Here is a 24,852-nt window from a genome sequence, read left to right on the forward strand (position 1 = left end):
ATGCATCGTGGCCCACTGGTGTTTTCACTGGCATACCAGTGGGCCAGTCCGACTCTGGCTTCAGTTATATATATTGTGGGTTTTTTTCTTTTTATTACATATCAATCAGTACAAAAAAAAAGAAACAAGCTTTACAAATTAAAAAATACAGAATTACGAAAAACAATTGCATTCCAATTGTAGCATACAATGTGTTCAACTATCTGTTTTCAATTCACATTAAGGGAGGAAGAGGATAGAGAGGGGAAATAAAGTAAGAAATAAGAAAATTATCTTTTCCGCAAAAAAAAAAAAAAATTAAACCATAATAATCTTTCATAGCCTGGCCAGGGTTTCCATAAATCATCTAAGTTTTTGGACTTAATAATATCTTATTCCCAGAGACATTGTTCCAATCTCCCTGTGGAATTAACTAACGATATCACCTCCTCCTTGGAAGGGGTAACGTCATCCTTCCAATTTTTAACTCTAGCAACTGTCAAAGTTTTATAAATCAACCGTCTATATTCATTAGTTTTTTTTACAAAATCATCTGACAATGTTTAGAAGTGCTAATTCTGGAGATAGTACATAGGGATCTTTGACTACCAGTTCTATAATTTTTGCAACGCCATTCCAATAATTTCTCAACTTAAGACACAGCCAGAGTGTATGAAATAAACTTGCTTTCTTTCCACAACATCTCCAACATCAGAATAATCCACAACATATTTGAGAGGCTTGCGGGAGGATTGTACCATCTTTTATAAATCTTCAATAGAATTTCATTATGGTTGATACAAAATGTATTTTTATTGGCCATCCTACTGGCATTAAGGAACTAACTAACTAAGGAAAAAGAAATCCCTAAGTCCTGCTCCCATCTGATAATGTAACCGAGTTTCCCCCTACTGGGGTAGTCCAGAAGCTCTGAATAAGCTATGGAAAACCCACCTTTGAATTTAGCTTATGATATTAAGAATCTAAAAAAGATTGAGGAGTTTAACTCAACATCCTAAAAAGTATTTCAGTTTTGCATAAGTCAGAAATTCTGATGAGATCTGATCAGTTATATAGATTGGAAGCCCTCACAAGTAAGGTCCTTTTTCAACATACCATTTCAATATAGTTTTGTGTCTTTTGTACTTCATTGTTCTTGTCTTAATGTAATGAATGTGATCCCCTTATTAAATATACAGCACCATGGAATTGTTGGTGCTCTAGAATTTAATAATCATAAGTATTTTTATCATAAAGCAATGCATGAAATCTACAAATTGAATGTATAACATACATGTGTATGCATCTTCTGTGTTTTGGATCTGTTTTTCAACAGGTTGTGGTTGACACTTATCATTACTGATGTAAAATTCTGAGCAGGCAACTGATATGTGAACACTCTCTTACAGTTTGTCAGACTTTCTTGCCTGACACTCATTCAGTAATGATAAGTGGACTTACTAATGTGCCGCATTCTAAACTTAAAGTGTGTAGTTCAGGAAATACCATTAATGAACAATCCACATGATGAACCTTCAATGTCTGGTCAGTGGGGGCAGGCCCGGCTCCAGCACCCGCCATACCTGGGCAAGTGCCGGGCCCAGAGAGTTGTTGGGGGCCCACACACGCTGTGCACATCTTCACTCTTCACTTCCTGTGATGAGGACCTGTGCTGTGCACTGTTCCTCCCCCACTCGGACAAGCACACACAGCACACATAGCACAGGTAGAGGCTACAGAGCTGCCTGTGCGATGCAGCACATTATGGGTTAACACCCCCCCCCCCCTCCTCCCTATCACCTCTTCACACGGAGCTGCAGTAATGCTGAAATCCGGCAGCTCAGAAATCGGGACGAAGAGGAGAAGGAGGAGAAGCCTGAAGACTCCTCTGTGTGATACCAGGGCTGCTGCAGACACCACAGGGCGTGTGATGGTATGTGACATGTATGGGTGTGTATTACTGATACATATGGTGAGTGTATGGTATGTGTGATGATGTGTTTGCTTGCATGTGTGTCTGTTTGTATGTATCTGTCTGTCAGTGTGTGTGTGCCTCCATGCTTGTCTATCTTTATGCATGTCTCTGTAGCTGTCTGCCTGTATATATGTCTTGTTGCATGTGTGGATGTGTGAATGATATTAATCATCTCAAATGTACATGAGAAGCAGAGAGGGTTCTGTGTAAGCAGTGATGTGTATTATGAGGTTACACAGCAGCTCAGGTGTGTATTATGAGGTTCCGCAGCAGCTCTGGTGTGTATTATGAGGTTCCGCAGCAGCTCTGGTGTGTATTATGAGGTTCCGCAGCAGCTCTGGTGTGTATTATGAGGTTCTGCAGAAGCTGAGGTGTGTATTATGAGGTTCTGCAGCAGCTGAGGTGTGTATTATGAGGTTCCGCAGAAGCTGAGGTGTGTATTATTTGGTTCTGCAGCAGCTGAGGTGTGTATTATGAGGTTCCGCAGAAGCTGAGTTGTGTATTATGAGGTTCCGCAGCAGCTGAGGTGTGTATTATGAGGTTCTGCAGCAGCAGTAATGTGTATTATGAGATTATGCAGCAGCTGAGGTGTGTATTATGAGGTTCTGCAGCAGCAGTAATGTGTATTATGAGATTCTGCAGCAGCTGAGGTGTGTATTATGAGGTTCTGCAGCAGCTGAGGTGTGTATTATGAGGTTCTGCAGCAGCTGAGTTGAAGTTTCAGTTTTATTACTTGGCAGAGTGGAGGGGCACACATTTTTATGTTTGCCCTGTTGGTTAAATGACCTCAAAACTGCCCTGTTTGGGATGATAAACTGGGGAATATTTCAGGGAACAGGAGACAGTTTTTTAGTTTTAGAATTTTTAATGCTGGCACGTGAGTTCACTGCAAAGGGGCCCACTGAGGCACTGTCGCCCAGGGGCCTACTGAAACCTGGAGCCGGCCCTGAGTGGGGGGCACCACCTAGTCCATGCATGAATCGGCATTTGGCTGTCATAAAAAGCACAGACAGCCAGAAGCAGTGGATTTCCTGCTCTTTGTGGTGACCGGAAGCCGAACTGAAGTAATGGCTTTTTTAGTGGTGAGCTGTGGCTGCAGTTTTGGTTTCTAGCCACCATATAGAGTATGAAGCTGACTGCTCCTGCCTCTGTGCTCTGTGTTTATACTGTGCCAAGCAGCTGATTGGTGTAAGGGCTGGGTGTTGCCCCACTTCGATCAGATAATGATGACCTATGCCACAAACAGGCCACTGATAACCATTTTTGGACACCCCTTTAATAAACCTTTGATTTACATAGTTTGCGAGATGCCCTTTGTATTGGCTTTTTACTTATTTATCCTAACTTCAGACAGTTATTCTAGAAATCATGCACTTATTTCCAAAAACAAAAGATAGCCCGTTGCACTGCAAGTAGTTGGCTGTTTACTAAACCTATAATATGAGAAGATTACAGGATATACACATGTGACATGAGATGTACACTCCTGATTTGACCTCATGTAGTTATTCCAGACACCTGGTTATGCTGTAATAAATCTTTTCATTTTGTGTATTGAGACTTCTACTCCCACAACAAAGAAAATGCTAATTCTAAGCTTATTCTGTCAGGCTGGCCTTCCAAATCAGCTTTCTGTTTTTATGAACTGTAGATCTGTATATTAGAAGTTCTCTGGAACATTTCATTTCTGAGAATTACATATCCGGATTAAGCACGATTGCTATCTATGTTTATTGACAGTACTGCCAAAAAAATAAATGACAAGATTTCATTTTGTTTTGGGTCAGGTCCAAATCCATACATTCAGAACACAAGGGAGTCATAAGACAATCTTGTTTGACTTCATGTCTTTCTTCTCCTAGATGATGATTATTTATTAAGACTGTAACGATCTGAGGTAATAACAATAAAACATAAATTACTGCTTGTATTTCATTCTATACGACTAAATGGATTTGTTTTCACCAGAATAGTAATAAATAGATCCCATATTTTACTACAATGCACTGTGGATAAATTGGCTGTATATAAGAATGACTCTGAAGTGTAAGGTCAGGGTCATAAGGCCAGTGGGTTACCTACCAACCTAAGGAAATATTCAGTTAGGGTAAAGTTCGAATTTTTTTCTGTTGCACTTAGGATTACCCAACATCAGACTTTGTGTTCCAAAATTGCTTCAAAATTAGTTCATTTGTGGCTCATGCTTAGTTTTACAGAAGTTTGGCCCAAATGCAGCGGAAAGGAATTGAAATGCTGAGTTCAGTTTAAATATGTTTTCCAGGATGGTATAAGGAAAACATCAAGCATGACTTTCAAGAAGCCTAAGGCTACATTCACACGACCATATGATTTCTCTAGTCCCGTATTTACGGGCCGTATATACGTAACGTTTTTCATCCGTATGCAGCACGTATGTAACCCGTATTTTATACGTCCCCATAGACTTCTAGGGCATACGGAACTGAAATACGGGAGAAAATAGGACATGCTCTATATTTTTATACGGCCAGTATACGGTACGGTACGCAACGGACTTAACAACGGCAATATAAATGGTCAGACGTATTGTCCATTGAAATGAATGTGGCCGTATGTAATCCGTAAAAAAACGGTACGGTACGGATACGGACGTTTTCATACGTCCGTGTGAATGTAGCCTAATGCAGTATCAAAGCCAAACCAGTATATCCAAAAGGAACGGATTTCCAACTCTAAACAGCACTGCTTTAATGTCTATGCATCTGGTTTAGCTGAGTGAGACGCTTTTAATTAGAGCTCTCCTTACAGAGACTTTTGTCATTTAAGTGTGGAGACATACAGCCATTCATGCTCCACTTGGGGATTCTGGGAAATATGTAATTTTGTTTTCCAGGATGGGATAAGGAAAACATTGCTCTAAAGCCTCTCAATGTGCTAAACCAGTTTCCTACACTATACTGAAGAAATGCAAAGACATTGAAATAGTGCTGTCTAGAGTTGGGAATATGTTCCTTATGAAAGAGGTGTTTGGCCTTAATCCCAAATCATGTCAATAGGCTTCTTGAAAGGCATGCTTGATGTTAAGGAGGCTGTCTGAAGGCAATGTTTTCCTTATCCTATCCTGGAAAACATTATTGCATATTTCCCAGAATCCCCATGCTATACGGTCTTAATTGTCAAAGCCTCCAAAAGCAGAGCTATTACTTCCCAACCTAAGTTTAGTTCAGTCAATCTGCCAGTTTGACTGAACAAAAGAAAAAAAAAGTACAGTTCAGACTTTTATTGTCTGAGGCCATTATTTGCAGTGGTAATATATAAGTAATACCAGGTTTATATAAGCCTAGTTGAAGAGCTGCAAGTCTGCCCCCCAGTAGTACGAGCTTATGATATGATTGTTTTTTTCACAGCAAAATTGAAGATCTAAAATAGTCCCACAATAACAATCCAGTTTAACTGTTACGTAGAATCCTATTTCTGCCAAGGGAATACACAATTCTGTGTGTTTGTTTTATCCTGGAGCTCCAGAATTTAAATGCAAAATCACAATACCCTCTCTCCCCATGTCATTTATAATGCTGATGTCTTCTTATGTGGCAGACTGGTTCAATTGGTGCCCTCAGGTACTAGGATCCAGGTGTGACTGCTACTATTTTAATACCTATAGCCATATTCTTTCACAATGAGCAGTTCTAAGTTACTTTGGCCATAAACCCTGTCCTTCTCACACACATACTAATATATTATTGTTAGCAGGTTATTCTTACCATTTTCCACAGTTATAATATGGTATATAAGTATGGTATGTGTTCCTAATAAATTTGTAAAGAAATTTGACTAAATCAGCTTCAGCCAGAAAAGTCTTGCACGTGATCACTTGTGTCATTAATCAATAAAGGATATGTATGTACTGACACATCCCTGGATATTACACTGTAACAGCTGTGTGTGAAAACAAAAAAAAGATCACTCACAAACTATAACCTCCCATAACCTGCTTTAGACTGCAGGAGTAATGAAGCCTCTCCTGGTTTATGAGAACATACATTGTGTAGCTTTCCCCCTTGGTGCTTTTAAAGAAACCACATGTTAGAGGCTCAGATGACACAAGATCTTTGATTGTTTCACTTCAGCAGAAATTGTCATTATCAATCATTTAAAGAAAAGCATGAAAATTGAAATGTAAATGAAAGTGTAATAATAAAGCAGATAGGAACACAGTAATGTCATAAAATAGATATAAGTAAGGCTCTACCTCAAACAAATATGTTTAATACCTTGTAAAAGATAAGAGTTCTTGTGTTTACACGAGATCATGTTATAATAAATGGATTTATTTATTTTTAGCATATTTAGGGTATAATAAATAAAAGAACCTTCTACAGTAAACATCTGTTTAAAGCATAAATAAAACATTTTTTTAATTTCACAAATATATAAAGTAGGTGATAATAGTAAACTTTTTAATATATTATATAGTTAAGTAGCTTCTTTGTGCAATTTTTTTCTACTCTTTCTCCTGTGCTGAGCAGTGTATCTGAAAGCAAAAAGATTAGGATGTGAATGATTATTTTTCCATACCTAGAGCATACCTCACAGCTCAGAGGTGATAAGACTATCCAGGGACTGTCTGTAAGGAGTTAAGATATTAGATACTTTATCAGGTTCCTTTTTCTATCAGCTGTCAGTAGAAGGACTGAAAGCTGATTTACACAAACTGCTTGAAGAGGACCTTTCACGAACTCACACATATGGAGATGAATATACCATTCTGTAAGGAGCTGCTACACAGTTCCAAAGGGAAACTTAGAATTTTCCTTCTAGCAACATGGTTACTGAGATATCAGTCAAGATATAATACTCTCTACTGTCAGAGAGGACATGCTGTAGCAGAGGAGGGGTTGTGTGTTGTGATAATCTTCTACTTGTCAGAGAAGATAATAATATGTCTTATCCCATCACCTCCTCTTTGACAGTGGAGATGATTACAATGGTCAGATACCATGACTGATATCTCAGCAACTGTGGGGGCTAGAAAGAAAATTCAATGTGTCCTTAAAAGTGTCCCTACATAAAGATATGTTCATCTTCATGTGTGTGAGGTAGTGGAAGGTCCCCTTTAAGTAATGAAGAAAGACAGAGGAAAATGACACAGGAAAAGATTTCTTTGATAAAGTATACTAATGTCATCTTCCATATTAATTTATGACATTTTGTCAACGTTTAATCACATTTAAAAGTTAGTAAATATAAGCAATTTTCACAACTACGATTCTGCCACAAATATACTGTATCCACTTGATATTTTGCTACAATGTAATAGTGTACCTAAGGTGGAATAGGGGGCACAAATGTGACGAACTCTAACTATTCAATCTTATACTTAGTAACTGAGATTTGAAACCTCTGTAACCTCTTTGTGTTAAAAAGACCTTCCATTACATTCTGACTGTAGTGTTCTGTATGGCCAGTATGACATGTGGGCATATCATCCAGCAGTAGCAAGTGCCAGCTGTAATATACAGCCAACATCCTACTATTGTAGCGGAGAATGGTTTTATCTCCAGTCCCAACCTTTTAACCTGTCAAGAGCGGGACAACCTGCACACTCTGGGACACAAATGCTCTGTTTTCTGCACCAATCCTGCTATTAAACACAGCTGATCAGTAAAGTAAAGCATTTGTGAACATATAAATAATTCTGTCATACAGTCTTAACTAGAATTTGTATTAAAATTTGCTATTTTAATTTCTGCAAGAATACACAAGGACTCTACTTAATCTTCTCAAAATCTTTACTAGGTATGTAATACTGATACATCTGATATATCTATAAGGAGCACAATTATGAGTTATGAATTATACAGTGGCTTTGCTTTCTAAAGGGAAACATGGACCTTTGTAATATCAACTATATACATATGTTATTCCTCATCAGATCTTATCTGACATGTCCTTAGTTTTTCCTTAAGATAAAATTTCTTCTTTCAAGCTGTCAGAAATTCAACAGTTAACAGTCCATGTTCTCAGTGGTGCACTGGAATGTCTTGATGACTGGTGATCCATCATTAGAAGGTCCTAGTAAGGTCACATATGTACTCGTATGAATGAACTGTATCATATACCTTATTTGTTGTGATCTGTCATTCAAGGATAATTTATTTTAGGCCATTTTTGAATGGTCTGCCATCTCTATTACTAGAGTTACTAATACCTGTAACACTATATAAGTTACGACACCTCCATCTACACCTGATCCTTAATAATGTTGGCCTTTTAGTTGATATTACTTTTCATATTTATTGATCCAGTGTTGAATACAAAGCATTGAATACATTCCTGGACAGAATGTGTGTTTGATTTCTACTTTCAGTGCAACATGTTTTTCTGGGACCATTCACTTGAACAAAGTCTTAAACTCTTTAAGTGTCCCATTGAGCCCATTTTTGAGGAAACTGCATGTAGGAGTCTAAGGGTTTTCCTGCCTCAAAATGAGTCTGCATACTGGAGCTTTATTCACTTGCTGTAAGCTCAGTATTTTTAGGTTGGTAAGTTAAAGTCAATATTAGGTTACACATGCTCCAGACATTTATAAGTCATGTATCTGTAATGGTGGCCATACACCTTAGAGAGTTGTTGGTATACGGTCAGGTGGTGGTCAATCTTCATACCTATTTATAGTGGATGGACAGTTGGTCAGGCTGAAACTTGCACAGTTAGACAGCACAATCTAATGTGTATGGGCAGCTATATTTTCACACAAAGTGACATGCGTCAGATTTAGACCTTATGTGCAGTCAACCATAAGCTACAACAATAAATGGCATTCTGCAAATTCTAAATATGAGGTTGTATCTTTTAAGCAGTATTACTGTATTCTGCTTAAAAGAGATTCCATTTGGAAATTTGCAGGAAATACACACCATGTTCAGGTGGCCTTCCCTGAGGTGTGAGATCTGTGATGGCTCCAAGGTCTATCTCTTGGCATTTCTAGCTTGGCCAAAAGTGCGGGTGGTTGTGGGAATGCTGTAGCCTATGCGCAGTCATAGAAGCTTTGACATCAGCTGTGACGTTCGGGCCTCTGGGACTGCTGATGACTTTGATTGGCTGCAGTGGTGACTGCCAACATTTGTAGCCCAGCCAGAACAGTCAACAAATGAAATGAAATCTGTAGGAACAGGAAGCTGAGAGCAGGTTGAGTAGCTTTTATTTATTCTGGATAAACTGAAAAACTCCTTTAATCCTATATGCTTCTTCATCATTAAAAGTAAAAACCAAATTCACAAATCCATCAAAGACACATTAATCCAGGCAATAAGATGAAAAAGGCAAAGAATTTCCAGTATACATACAGTAGATCTCCTGAATGGTATGTGCATACTGTTGACACCTGTCTTACGCATGTTGGCACTTTGTCAGGGCTTGTCAAGAATCCAATCCTCAACTTATTTTCTTCCTAGATGTCAACATGCACATGTATTAGCTATTTTATCTCAATGGAATTATGTCACATCCACAGCTGTTCTCTAATTATCCCCATCTGGTAGAATGTAAAACTCCAGGACAGCTGGGATTTGTAGTACAACAGCTGTAATAGCTTGAAGCTCCAGAAAGTAGGGGATTACAAGTGTGGTGTGTATTTTCATATATTTGTGCTTTTATGGGTTTTTCACAAGATTAATAATAGAAAGACTTAATGGCTCCCCAAATATAGTCATGAGATCATCAGTTTCATTCTATAGATCCCTTGTGCCCCCTATTCCTCAGCTAATGGTGTTCTATCCTTTTCCCCTTGGTTATCCTATCTATGCTCTGAAATATTTTTGGTCTCTAGTTAATGACCTGCAGGGTTTTTTTTCCAAGTGGTTAAATATGTTGCAGGTAAAGATTACAGCAAACTCTACTAAGCCACATGAACTACAAATGACCTCAATTCATTTTCCGACTCCAAATCTTTTTCTTGGCAGGGCTTCTATGTTAAAGTTATGTGTCCACATATTTGTGAATGAGATGTCTTTTGCAGACTTGAATGAATGCGGTCTTAAGCCTCGTCCCTGTGAACATCGGTGTATGAACACTCACGGCAGCTACAAGTGTTATTGTCTTAATGGCTACATGCTGATGCCAGATGGCTCGTGCTCAAGTAAGTTATATAAACAGTGCCTATATATTGTTTTATTTTATTGTGTTCAGTGCAGGTTGTCATTTATGTCTGAACATGTTTATTTTACCTTTTATAGTACCAGGCGTGAACCTATGGGAGCCTGGAAACAGAATTCTAAGTCTTATCCAATGAAAATTCTATGAATCACATCCGTCATTTGTGTGTACTGTGGGTGAACTATAATAAAAATAGGAATGATAGGAAATAATTACCCCAGTAGGCCATGCACTTTACTCGTAGCATCCCGATCCCTACATACCAAACCAACACCTAGAGATTAACTGTTTTTACCTGGAATATATTAACTTGCTATTTAAGACAATTTGATGAGAAGATGCAAGAAAAATAGACCTTCCAAATCCTTCCTCAGATTACATATGCGCAACATAGCTGAGCTGAGAAAGGGTTTGGAAGTGCGGAACCACCCAAGTCCATTTTTCATCATCTTTGCTGAATATAGCAGTATCTCTCCACAGGATCAGCGCTTTCAATAGTCCTTGGGAACATTACTTTGAAAGCGCTAAGAGTACACCCACAGCGCTCACCAACTACTGACATATACACAGATCTAGAGAGGTTACCCTAAGAGCGCTTGGCCCTCTTTTTTCATTTAGTATTTGATTTTTATATATATTGCAGCTAGGTGATACACAATAGAAATCAGGGAGTAATGATTAACATTAATGGTGGTATGGCCAAAATGATCAGAGAGGAATCTTAATATTAGCCAGGTAAAAGGTAAGTTGCAGCCATAACTGCTGCTCGACAGATCATATCTTGTCAAGATCTAGGATGTTGGTAAGCAACAATCGGGCAGTTGCCAACAAAATTGATCAAGACCAAACTACGCAGGCCATTGTCACTTAAAAATCTGGTGGAAAAAGGTTTTCCCCATATTTGGAAAGAGTGGCTTCTTTGCAATGTACTTCAGGATAAGGATTTTTTGATTCAATGGGATCCAGCCAGTATTTTGTTCCCTTTTCCTTAAAAACCTCCCCCTTCCTTGATTGGACATGCGATTTCAGAACACTACTTTAGGCATCTACAGTATATAGTTTCTGTAATAAGTAGTGTCTTCTCTGATTTACTGGTTTTGTAGAACTCTGCTTTACTGCATATTTATATTTCAGTGTCCCAAGCAAAATGAGTAGACATGGCACAATATGAGCCAGTTGAGGATGGCTAAATTAATTCTTTAAAGAACATCTACCACCAGGATCAAGGATTGTAACCCAAGCACTCTAAAATACTAGTGTATGAGCCCTCTAACTGGATCTGCTCTTCCTTTAGCTGCTTTCAAAATGATGCAACAGAGGGCTTCGTGCTCCATAGGCTTACTTGCATAATTTTTAAAGCCTTTTTTTGTAAAAACAGGAAATAAGAAGCTAAAAGAAGAACAGATTCTGCTAGAGGGGACACACCAGCATGTAGATTACCCATAAATGTCCTTACGGGTATTTAGTTTTGGCATACATTTGACTGATATATTTCTCCATCTTTTTATGTACACAATAAATTACGTCTACAATGTGGAATCAAGTACTCCATCCCGACTCAGACTTTAGTTCAGTTTGGCCGGGTTTAAGTCTCAAGTAGATACTACCTTAGCTACTTTCTAGTACACATCTTTCAGTGATAAAGCAATAAAAGCAATTAGAGCCAACCAAATCCAATGGATTGCCAAACAGTGGGAAAGTAGGTGTCCAAAGATGAGCAAGAGAGGTACTAGAAAAGGTACTGTTTCTAAAAAAATAACGAACAGCCTACTTTCTAAACTAACAAAACCTTTATTTTAATACAGAAACAATAAATTCTGTATTGAATCTATACTTTGTCAAAATAGTGCAAGATCTTTTTATTTTAAAAAATTAGATATCCCTATAAAATAAAAATTCTGGATCATCTTCTACAAGAACTTTGTGTTGTAACATTCTTTATCTAGATATGTATGAATACATTGAAAGCTGAATTGTTCAGTGTCTTAATATTTTTTAGAACAATGTAAATGCCGCAATCACTGGTATTCTTGCCATCAAGGATATCAGAAGCCCTGACAGGAAGCAAGTATAAACTCGACCTAACATATTTAAGATATGAGCCTAAATGTCACTATTGCAAGTTTTTGCATATTCTATGCACAGTTGTATATTTTGGCGAGAAATGTAAGTCATATATCTGAAAGCCAGAAATCTAATCTTAAGTATATGAGAAAAGACGACATCTGTCCTATACTATACTTTTAGGACTAGACATCATTATTTTATACTAAAGAATTTTACATAGTAATTTAATTAACCAATTTCATATCCTGGCTGCAATCTATAAATGTATTCTGCTATACCCGTTTCATACCTGTGGCACTCAACTACAGAAGTCATGTTAGTTAAAGTAGAAACTGGCTTACAATTGTACTATGAAGAAACCAAGCAGTTAATAAAAAAAATTCTATAATAAAATACGGATATAAAAAAGTTGGCAATGGAGTTGAATCACTGAACTGTGACAACACAACAGGTTTCAAATGAAACTGTAGAACTGGAAATCTTATTCATATTGTGGTATTTTGTACCCGTGAAGTTGGGTAATTCATACAGTTTTTATTGGCAGTGCTCACCTGATTTTACTTTATTCCTAAAGAGCATTATTAAAAAAGTCTGTCGGAGCTCTCCCGAGCCAGGAGCAAAGATTGATGATATACAGTTTTGTTATATTAAACCGTTTTTCAACATAGTAGAGGCTTTACCAAGGTTTAATGAGGAGACATAATATCTTCTCCAGACGCGAAATACGATATTATCATATAACCATGTATATTATTCTGAAAGTTAAACAATTATAGAATAGAATAGAATAGAATAGAATGCTTTATTGTACCCATAGGGGAAATTGATTTTGTCACAACGACAACAACAACACCTCCATTCATGATCACAATTATACATATACAAACAAATAAGATACTAACATACATATATTATTATAAGACTTTATATTTGTATAATGCCACATATAGAGAATCTATGTCATGTAAATATGCTTAAGTTAGTAAAAATTTACAATGATGAGTAGGAGGTTAAAAATGTTTTAAACTTTTGACTTTCCACCATCAGATCTCATCATGCACTACAGAGTGTGAGACTACCATCCTTTCATAGACAATCATAATGGCTATGTCATACATAAATTTGACTTGCAACTTTTTAACATATGCTTAGTTATTCAGATATTCGTCATACAACTGCTCCTATATTGGGCTCCTATAAATCTAAATTAAATTATTTTGTCAGACAGCCCTCTTTAGCTTTCAGGGCTCCCTGAATCTTTCCGAAGCATGCTCTCAATCAGACTCAGGCATGTCTCCATTGAAATCTGATGACAGGTTTCTTCTACACATTCCCAATGTCGGTGCATACTGACCAACTCAGTTGGGTAATCATGCATTTTTTTCTTCCTTGTGTTGAGTTCTGGGTACTGTGGGGGCCAGACTGGCAAATTTTTGTAATTGAATCATTTCTTCCCCAATCTTTTCATTGTCCTGACGGAAGACTGTGTCAACCTTTTCATGTACTCAAAAGTGCAAAGTAGCCCACCTTGTATAATACTCACATATCGATTTTAGCCAAGTATCAATTGCCTTTGGCTGTGAAACAACCCCTTATCATCAGGCTCCTTTACCAAACTTCACAATTCCTTCTCGATCTGTTGGCTCCATTCCCCAATGGTTCAATGGTTCTTATGTCTATATTTTAATTGAGGCTTCAATTTTTTCCAGGGCCACCATTCCAGATTTGTGTAATCCATGTCACATGGTACATGCATGGACATCTGTGATCTCATTATTAGAAACCACAAGAGACACTTTCACTTCTATGTTTGTCGTGCCAGAACTGATGGATCTTGTGATAAGCCCACTAACTGGTGCTTGGTTGTCACCCTTTTGGAATTGGGGTGGATGGAAATCATTTCACATTTTTATAACTATCATGGTACTCACGTAATGCAGTTTGGCAATTTCCTTGGTCAAGAGACCACTATTGATGAGTTTGATGCTGACATTTCTCTTTTCTTGGGAAACCTTCTTCATGTCTGCTCCCCAACAGTGTATAATAGCATTTATTATTTTACTATGCATGACCGAGGTAATTTAACCTGTTATTGAGAGCCATTACAGCCTAAATGTATTTTGGGTGTTTAATCCATTACATGCTACAGTCAATAGCAACTATGACATCTAAGAGGTTTTTGATCATTCTTATGGACTAAAGGTGAAAACCTATAAATAAATATATTAAAAATCACTGTCCCAAGAAGAGTTAATAAAATTCCATCAATGAGGTAAATAGACTCTAAAAGGGATTTATCAATGGGCGTAGAGAGCATTTTAACATATGCAAATTAATTTATTTATTTTCCAGACATGGAATGCCAGCTGAACCATGAACAATTTCTAATGCCTAGCTTGTGTCAAGAGAGATGCACACTGCAAAGATTTCACTGGACATAACAAATGTCACCGTTTTGAAGTGTGTATTTATATGGACTAAGTCTGGCTACAACACAATGGGCACTAAAATCACATATTTCTGTCATTTTCATTTTACAAAGCACCCCAGATAACCACTGTATCGCTTAAGAAATATCTTTTGCATCACTCAGACAGAGATAAAAATGATTATAAAAACTTTACTGAGCAGCAATAAAAGCAGATACAGAAAGGAACGCTGAGAATTCTATCCCCAAGCCTATTCCAGAGCAATTGGCTTTCAGTGCATTGTAAACTACAAAATTAGACTTCATGTGGGCATCATGCTTCACTCCTGAACCCTGTTGTATTTCTAGAATAAAAGATTAATGTAGGATGTTCCTTAAAGCCAAAACCACAGGAAAGCTTTCTAAGACATATTGGACACCAAAAATGGGAAAATATAAAAAGTTTCACTTTTGAACCTGTTGTTTCACAATAACGTTTTGAAAGCAACTGTGGGGTCAAAATGCTTATTTTACATCTTTGTAAATTACTTCTGGTGTGGAGTTTCCAAAATGAGGGGGTTTATGGTTTTCTCTCATTTTAGAGACTTTTTCTTCTGTTAAACAGATCTGGTTTACTGAATAGTAAAACAAAGCTATTGTCAGAACTGAAATATTGTTCCATTCATCTTCTTTCCCAGATTCCAGGACCTGTGCAATGGCAAATTGTCAATATGGTTGTGAAGAAGTCAAGGGAGAAGTGCAATGCTTATGCCCCTCAAGTGGACTGCGGTTGGGACCAGATGGAAGGAATTGTATAGGTGTGAGGATAAAATTTTACAATAAAAATTTCTTTAGCCTTTTTATCAGATAACCAGATGGATAGGTGGATGTTGATATCAAATTTAGTACATACAATGAAATAGTTCTGGTGATTTAGGCAACCTTTTTTTTCTATAGCCCCCGCCGTTTCTCTTGGTTTCGGCATCCAATATGCCAGCTAGGCATTTTACTAGCAGGCGGTCTGCTCCAGCTCCAAAACCCCTTAGCCCGTCTGACAGTAGTGAGCTCCACTAGGTATAGAGCCTAATGAAACACACTGTAAACTAATATTTTATCCATTTAATTTTTATTGTAGTGAGCTTTTCAATTTATTTTTCCTTTATGCGTATACCAAAAAATGGAGTTTGCATCCTCTTTGATCTCTTTGTCACACTGTACCTGTTTATTTGTGAGGTACAAGACTGCTTTACAAGGTAGCTAACAAACCCAGTGCAGTATTAATGGCTGTAACCCACCTATAGAGGTGGCTTTTAATGGCAAAGTCTCCTTAAGGAGAATTTTTACTTCCTGGACCTGTTCATATGTGACAGGCTTTAAAGTGTATGGGATAGGCTTTATTCATGTTTTGGTGAACTTAAAAAATATATCATGTCACCAACAAACATCATCTTTTGACCTATAAAACTAACATAACCATAACAGTTGCCACAGCATCACAGCAACACTTTCCCCAAAAACCCTTAAAAACTTTATTTACCATTTCATAGAGACAGTATTTTATCTTAGGCAGATAAGTAATATAAGTAAAACAAGTCTCTGAGTTTTTATCATTAGACATGCTCTTTGAGATAGTTCTATGTGGCTTATTTATCAGGGCAACTGTGCCAGAACACTGGCGTGGAAGCCCTAAAATAATCACAAATGCTAGCGTATCGCTAACATCTGCAATTATTTTCCCCTTTACACAAGCGCCACACCAGGGAGGCATAGAGCTTGAAGGATGGCTTGGCCAGCGGTGAGTGGTCCACACGTGAAAAAGCGCCTGAGGGGCAGCGAGGCTGTCATACCCAATGCACTTGCGCCAGCATATGCTAAAATAGCAAAAAACCCCATTGCGACTTTTTTTACCCCACTTGTTGACACAAAATCTCAAGATAATCATAAATAAATTTCTCCATATATGTTAATGTATACCTGGATGCTGGAGTCACTTCTAATACTAAGGACAGAAGCTTTCTTAAGATGTTTAACCCAGGGACATTGTAATTGGTGGGACTACTGTTTGTGTAACAAAACTTAGATTTGGGGGCATGCTTGACTCAATTTATATTCAATATTTTATATATATTTTATAAAGGCAAAAAAGTAATCTAACCTTCCAAATATTTCCATTTTACTGATTATTTTCTAGATATCGATGAATGTGCCACTGGAAAAGCTGTCTGCCCTTTTAATCGTAAATGTGTGAATACTTTTGGCAGCTATTACTGCAAGTGCCAGGATGGTTTTGAATTAAAATATATGAATGGAAGATACGATTGCATGGGTAAATCATTTACTTTTAGTGATTACATTCCACTAATGCACTTTCCCTGGTGTAATAAATAAAATAAGATTCATAGATATGTATACAGTTCTGTGTACACCTGCACTGTGGCTTCCATGCTGGTTGTGAGTGTAATACTGGCAGTCTGCGTCAGCTGGAGTCCTGCTCCTGGCAGGCATGGCCACCGAGATACCTCTGCATAAATGCAGTCTTCAATTCCTGTCTCTTAAATTTCCATTGCATGCTGCTAGCATTGTTCCCCAGCCAATCCCAGCAGATCCATATCCCTAATTGGAGGGTCCCTATGTGTAAAGCGTCCTAGTATGGTAACGCCCTGAAAGGTAATCCTACAAACCTGTTCCTTGACTATGTGTTTAAAAGAGATTTATTTTTTCCGTATCTATAAATGTTGTGTAAAACTTGACTGTCCTCCTATTAGAGTATGATCAAAATTAAAGCCTGTCTTCTAATTGGCAGATATTAATGAATGCCTGGTGAGCACACATAAATGCAGTCTTCACAGCGATTGTCTTAACACTCCAGGATCATATAAATGCAGATGTAAGCAAGGATTCAAGGGAAGTGGATACATCTGTTCAGGTAAGATTGAAAATGATTAAAGGGGGCTTTCCAGGAAATCCAAAAAAAATGGGGTATGGCTAAAGAGGCATTGCAGTGATGCTTGAATCAGAAGTGGAAACCTCTTTGAGTAAGTAAAGAATATTTCTACTTAAAAAAATTATGGAGAAAAATAAGTTTTGACACTGATATAAAGAATTGACCATGTCTCATAATATTATTAACAATCTAGCAATTTTTTTTTTTGTTTATCTATCAACATTGGAAGATATGTAACAGTAACCAATTATTACCGGTAAATCTCTTCAAAGTAATATTTTCTACCATAGCATTGTGAATTTACCAATATGGCAGGTTCTTAAACTATATTTTAAAAATGTGGATGTGAGGGTGATCTGCCTGTTACATATGTCACGTCATTGATCGCTAGGGTTAATTCAGCTGATTTGGCTGGTTAGGCGGGTGTCCTCTTCCTCCCCCACACCGATCCATGTGTGTCCCTCCCAAAGCTCCATTCTTCAGTCAAGGGTTTATCAGTAGCTATGCTCCACTACTACAACCTCCTAACAAGCTCAATGAGACAAAAATGTAGCAGATGTTGGGTAACACAAGGATCAGACTCTTGGGTTTCAACTGCCCAATCCTTTTGTGCACTGGCAGATGAATTTGACACCATTGGAGTTAGCCAAACAGGCTACCGTGTGTATAGTCACATGTACTCTCCAGAGACTAGCACCTTCAGAGTACTGGCAGGTACTCCAGTGGGCTAAGGTTGTACATAGTAGTGTAACCAAAAGCTCTAGCATAACACATCTCCATATGATACTAATTAGGGGCAATTTATATGAATTTTAAATAACATTAAAAAAAATTCTGAATCTGCAAAAAGTGGAGCTTTTTAAACCCATGTCATGGTGTCTACACCATTTTTCTGCACAAAAATCAGTTCACAAATAATATCTTAAGGGGGTGATTTGTGTGTATTGTGATAATATAGTTAGTGAGCATTAAACAGAAAAAATAAATGCAATAATAGTAATAAGTGGTAGTGAAGCTTTTCATCACAAAAGTATTTCTAGTTAAAGCATAACACAATTACAAGATTTTATGTTTTGCAAACCAAGTGGTTGCTGACAGCAATATCTAATGGATTTTTACATTTTGTTTCATGCATTCCCATAAGCTGATCTTCTAAGCAATAGTAGCAGGGCATTCCTTAGCAGTCACCCACATCTATTCCCATATTTTATCTTTCACATAAAGACTTTTACACTACAAATATAAACAGCCCTTACTAGAAGTATAATATCAGCGTTTCAGTATGTGTTATACATTGTTGTCCTGAAATGATACTAATAGCCCCTATGATGATAATGTTATACCTTGATAGATCATAGAGAAGACCTCTGAAGAAATGTAACATTGTTTTCCCTTATTCTTATAACTAAAAGCTTTAAAAGCCCTTATAGACCCTTAGTGGTTCTAAATTATCATTTGTTTTCTGTGACATTAGATTTATAAATCTTCACCTTTTAGTTAAAAGTTTTCTGATGTGTTATTATTCCCTGAAGTACCGTATATACTCGAGTATAAGCCGACCCGAGTATAAGCCGAGACCCCTAATTTTACCACCAAAACCTGGAAAAAACTACTGACTCGAGTATAAGCCGAGGGTGGGAAATGCATTGGTCAAACCCCCCCAGTAGTATACAGACTGCCAGCCCCCAGTGGTATACAGCCTGCCAGCCCCCAGTAGTATACAGCAGCCCCCTAGTAGTATACAGCAGCCCCTAGTAGTATACAGCAGCCCCTAGTAGTATACAGCAAGCCCCTAGTAGTATACAGCAAGCCCCTAGTAGTATACAGCAGCCCCTAGTAGTATACAGCAAGCCCCTAGTAGTATACAGCAGCCCCTAGTAGTATACAGCAGCCCCTAGTAGTATACAGCAGCCCCCTAGTAGTATACAGCAAGCCCTTAGTAGTATACAGCAAGCCCTTAGTAGTATACAGCAAGCCCTTAGTAGTATACAGCAAGCCCTTAGTAGTATACAGCAAGCCCTTAGTAGTATACAGCAAGCCCTTAGTAGTATACAGCAAGCCCTTAGTAGTATACAGCAAGCCCCTAGTAGTATACAGCAGCCCCCTAGTAGTATACAGCAGCCCCCTAGTAGTATACAGCAGCCCCCTAGTAGTACACAGCAGCCCCCTAGTAGTATACAGCAGCCCCCTAGTAGTATACAGCAAGCCCCTAGTAGTTTACAGCCAGCCTGCCCCCACGGCCCTTAAAAAAATAAACTTATATACTCACCCTCTGATGTCAGCGCGGCTCCCCGATGTCGGCGCGACTTACCGATGTCCCCGATGTCAGCGCGTCCCGTCTTCTTTCTTCTCCGCGGCTCCTCTTCATTCTTCCGGCATGGACGCGGCCATCTCTTCTTCTAGCAGGCACATACTATGACGCGGCCGCTGCTGACGTCATAGTATGCGCGGCCACTAAGAAACCATGGCCGCCTCCATGCCGGAAGATAGAAGAGAGAAGAGGAGCCGCGGAGAAGAAAGAAGACGGGACGCGCTGACATCGGGGACATCGGTAAGCCGCGCCGACATCGGGGAGCTGCGCTGACATCGGAGGGTGAGTATTTAAGTTTATTTTTTTTTTAAGTGGGTAATTTTTTTGTTATAGACTCGTGTATAAGCCGAGGGGACGTTTTTCAGCACATTTTTTGTGCTGAAAAACTCGGCTTATACACGAGTATATACGGTAGATACATTTACCATGAGGGTATGAATACTTTTTACCATTATTACTGAAACATTTATGTAGAATGCTTAAACGAAAAATGGTTCCAGAGCTTCTTTAAAAATGTACGAGCTTCTTTATTAGGGTTTCATTATAAAATGTGTTTCAGGCAAGTGAATATTGAAGAATTTTTTAAGAAATGCTGTGACCATGTTCCATCACTCAAGTTCAACAGGTTTTCCATTGCACGTTTAACGTCAATCACAGTATCCTACCTGGTTCACGGCTTAATGAGTGACAGGCATAAAGAAGTGAGCTATTCTCAACAAAAAGATTTGTTATATAGAATATTTGTCCAGAATACAATGGAGTCAATCAAGTCCAATGGTGCCTGCTGTTCATTAAGCATGGCAGACATGTGAGTTGCTTGATGTGAAGTGGAGTAGAGGGGAATGAGCAGTGGGACTGTAAAGCCATTTCATACAGGTATCCTTAGTCTGCGAAATATGAATAGTATGTTGGATGAAGTGCTGTGTCTTTTTGTGTCTTACCACACAGTGAACGAAAGGTCACCCACTCTTTCTATCCATAAAATTAAATAAAAAGGCTTTGAAAAGTGAGAATTAAAAAGACAAAAGCAAAAACGTTTTAGTAAATATTTGCACTAAAATACATTTGAAAACTCACTCTGTGTGCATGTCCTTAAATGGGGATGTTTTGGCACAGTGGCTTAGATCTTTGACCAGTGGCATAATGATAGACCTGGGTCCCATCAGAGGTGAGGAGAATCAATTGTATGCATGTCAGACACACATACAATCGATTACAATAGCAGCTGAGGCAGATGCATGTCTATGCAACTATAGTGCATGGATTGACGTGCAGTTTCTTGTTTTTGTTTCATTAAGGGGGCGTCTCCTGACATTTAACCCCTAGCGCACCAGGACGTACTATTATATTCTGGTGCTGCGGGGGGGGGGGGGGGTTGTATATGGAGAGAGCTCATGGGCTGCTTCTCTGCCCAATCCATTATGAGTGAAGAGAAGAAGGAAGAAGATCCACGGGGAGCATCAGAAGGTGAGTATGTAACTTTATTGTTTTACACACTGAGGGGCTGAAGGGCATTTTATTAATATGGGGCTGCAAGGCATTTATTTAATTGGGGACTGCAGGGCATTTATTTGGGGAGCTGCAGGGCATTTCATTAGAGGATTGCAGGGCATTTCATTACGGGATTGCAGGGCATTTCATTACGGGATTGCAGGACATTTCATTACGGGATTGCAGGGCATTTCATTACGGGTTTGCAGGGCATTTCACTAGGGAGCTGCAGTGCATTTCATTAGGGAGCTGCAGGGCATTTCATTAGAGAGCTGCAGGGCATTTCATTAGGAAGCTGCAGGGCATTTCATTAGGAAGCTGCAGGGCATTTCATTATTGGGGGGACTGCAGAGCATTGCATGAATAGGGGGGCTGCAGGGCATTTACTTATTTGGGGGGCTTCAGGGCATTTTATTACTAAGGGTCTGCTGCACGGCATTTCATTACTAGGGGATTGCTGCAGAGCATTTCATTACAAGAGGGTTCATGGAGCATTTTTTTCCGGGAGAGGGCTGCATGGGGCATTTTACCGGGGGAGGGCTGCATGGGGCATTTATTTGATGCAGGAGGCTGCTGGGCATTACTTTATTGTGTGAGGCTTTGACAAATACATTTCCCACCCTAGGCTTTTACTTGAGTGAAAAGAAGACCGAAGAGGAGCATCGGAAGGTGAGTATGTAACTTTATTATTTTACACACTGAGAGGTTGCAGAGTATTGCATTAATAGGGGGATTTCAGAGAATTGCATTAATAAGGGGACTGCATGGCATTTCATTATTTGGGGGGCTGCAGGGCAATTCATTAGGGGAGCAGCAGGGCATTTCATTATTTGGGGACTGCTGAAGGGAATTTCATTACCAGGGGGTTGCTGCAGGGCATTTCATTACCAGGGGGGTGCATCGGGCATTTCTTTACTGGTGGAAGGCTGCAAGTGGCATTTTACTGCAGGAGGGCTACATGTGGCATTACATTGCTGGGTAGGCTGTGACCAATGCATTTCCAATGCATCTTAGGCTTATACGCGAGTTAATACGTTTTTCCAGTTATTTGTGGTAAAATTAGGGGCCTTGGCCTAAACTTGGATCGGTTTATATTATAGTATATATGTTCCGGCATTGTGTTTGTTGGCACTCTCAAGGATATATTAATAGAAGGCTCCAAAGCTAAAAAGTTCCCATACAAGTTGTACTTATATCATTATAACAAATTATTCTTTTCTGTAGAATACCAAAGTTCTTGGAAGAGGTGATGTACAATAGCAATAATCCAGAATAGCAGTGTGAAGTGATGGAGTATAACTCCCACATAAAAATTTGCAGCCTGTGTTAATCTAGGTTTATGAGAATTACTTGAACTTTTCATAGTCCCTCATTGTGTATGAATCCAGTTGTCTTGAAGCTGAAATATTTCATTGTTTAGCCATTTAATGTTCAGTCTTAACCAAAGTGACTTTATACTGATGAACTTTACTTTAATGAACCTTTATTGTCTGCACAGACACAATTTTCTTTGAAAATTATGGTCACCAAAACTACATCAATAACAATGTACTGCTTCAGACTCTAATAGAGAATACTCAATAATAATATACTTCACTATATCATACCTTAGGTTATTTACTTGACTATATAGATTTGACTCTGTTTTCACATTGTTCACATTACATGCCCGAAATAGGTGTTTAGCACCTACTTTATAATCTTTGAACAAAGGCAATCTCTGGTGAGGATCAGAATTATGTTCAACTTCTACTAAAAGATGTGCGATATCCCCAAAAGACTAAATTGCACCACTGAGCTCCAATGCTAAACTGCACCAGTTCCTATTAATAAAATGTATTCTTTAAGGTACAAGTCTCCTTGTATGGAGAAGAGAACACTATGGGGCTTCCAAAGGTTTCTTGGCCCAGGTACGACTGCAACCCATGATTAACCTACCCAAACTATCCACAATGTTATTTATCACTATACCCACGCATGCCACCCAGCTCCTACTCCTATGCCAAAACTTTGCTTATTAAATATGTAAATGAGGTATAAGTGTTTTGGCAGAGCACCTCAGGCCTCTGGCTCTACATCTCGCTGGACCCAGGAGTGACATAGCTGAAGGGGAAAGGGTAAGGGAAGACAATGAGAAGTGAAAGTATAGTAGTAAGTGTTGTTATGGCCCAGAGATGACCCTCAAATCAATTCAGTCCTATTTGCATATTTCTGAATTTAACTTTTGACATATAAGGAGCAGCAGTAAAATATATACAAAGGTATGTATGGGCATAGCCCTGGGTAATGCAGCAGTGAGTTTGGTTGGCAAATCATGGTTATGGTCTCTGGGCATCTCTAGGCACTAAGGAGGTTCAGCTACAACTATTTCAGTAGTGTAATCAACATGTTTATTTTCCCTTTAATCTTTAATAGCATCTTTGATACTATTAAAACATAACAAACTGTAAAAGAAGCAAATCTGTCATTCGGTCCATATTTTGGTCTGCATTCTTCATGATTACTAAAATATTTTTGCAGACAGCAGGTTGTTATTACTCTACCCTATGTATTTAGGGTTCGTTTCACTGCCCTATTATGTATTTAACTATAGTATTTATTTAGCTTGTAAGTTTATTGCAAGCTTATTCATGTATAGAATAGTTACAAAACAAGGATTATGAATTGCACATATTTTGGCCTCTTGCTACAATCAAAATAAATGTTAACATATGTTTAAATTGTCAATAGTGAGACATTCTTGATCTTGGTGTTAATGTGAGGTATGTTTAATTTAACTTACATATAAACATACAGGAGCTGTGAGGAATGCGAAACTTAGAACTCGCCTTCCCAAAATAACAATGATCAAAGGGGTTTTTCTTACTGAAATATTTACAGTGACATTTTATTTAGTTCCATGATGAACAGAATGGAAAATCCAGAATACATATAAAAATATTACTAGATGGAAAAGCTAGATCATATCTCTACATGTATCATAAATCTCCAACCCACATCTAGTAATATGATAGTTTAACAAGATCTTATTTCAACACAGGTTTCATCTATATTTTATCTATTTTATCTATTATTTTATCTAATTATTTTGTTTATTTCCCTACAGTATATACACACTGTATATATATATATATATATATATATATATATATATATATATATATATATATATATATATATATTCAAGCCTTCTTCATATAGTGCAGGTACCTGCTGTTTATTACAGAAGACACATGCCATTAAACCCAACCGCAGAACCCTAAAGGGAACCTATCATGAGGAATCTACGATCAGAAGTAGATATGATGTTAGATTATTTTGTTTATTCACCTACAGTATATACACACACTGTGTACATTATATAACAGTATAGACTTTATTTAGGCTCCAATTTTAATTTAACCCTTGTACGCCATGTTAGAAGGATGTATGGAGAGGACTCATGAGCAAAGCCTTCTTCATACAGTGCAGGTGCCTGCTGTTTATTACAGATGCTATTACCTTAAACCCAACCGCAGAACCCTAAAGGAAACCTACCATGA

General features: G+C 38.2%; 1 protein-coding gene across 3 annotated transcripts in view; it reads left to right on the forward strand.

Annotated features, from left to right (window-relative positions):
* The window catches only part of EGFL6 (EGF like domain multiple 6), a 64,175-nt gene that overhangs the window by 10,054 nt on the left and 29,269 nt on the right, over window positions 1-24,852 (forward strand). For all 3 annotated transcript variants that reach the window (XM_072135960.1, XM_072135959.1, XM_072135958.1), the window contains exons 4-7: window positions 9,954-10,073; window positions 15,263-15,382; window positions 16,756-16,890; window positions 17,368-17,490. In XM_072135960.1, the coding sequence (XP_071992061.1) occupies window positions 9,954-10,073; window positions 15,263-15,382; window positions 16,756-16,890; window positions 17,368-17,490 (498 nt within the window). The remainder of the gene's footprint in view (window positions 1-9,953; window positions 10,074-15,262; window positions 15,383-16,755; window positions 16,891-17,367; window positions 17,491-24,852) is intronic.

The sequence above is a fragment of the Engystomops pustulosus genome, chromosome 2, assembly GCF_040894005.1.
Source record: "Engystomops pustulosus chromosome 2, aEngPut4.maternal, whole genome shotgun sequence".
NCBI classification, from domain to species: domain Eukaryota; kingdom Metazoa; phylum Chordata; class Amphibia; order Anura; family Leptodactylidae; genus Engystomops; species Engystomops pustulosus.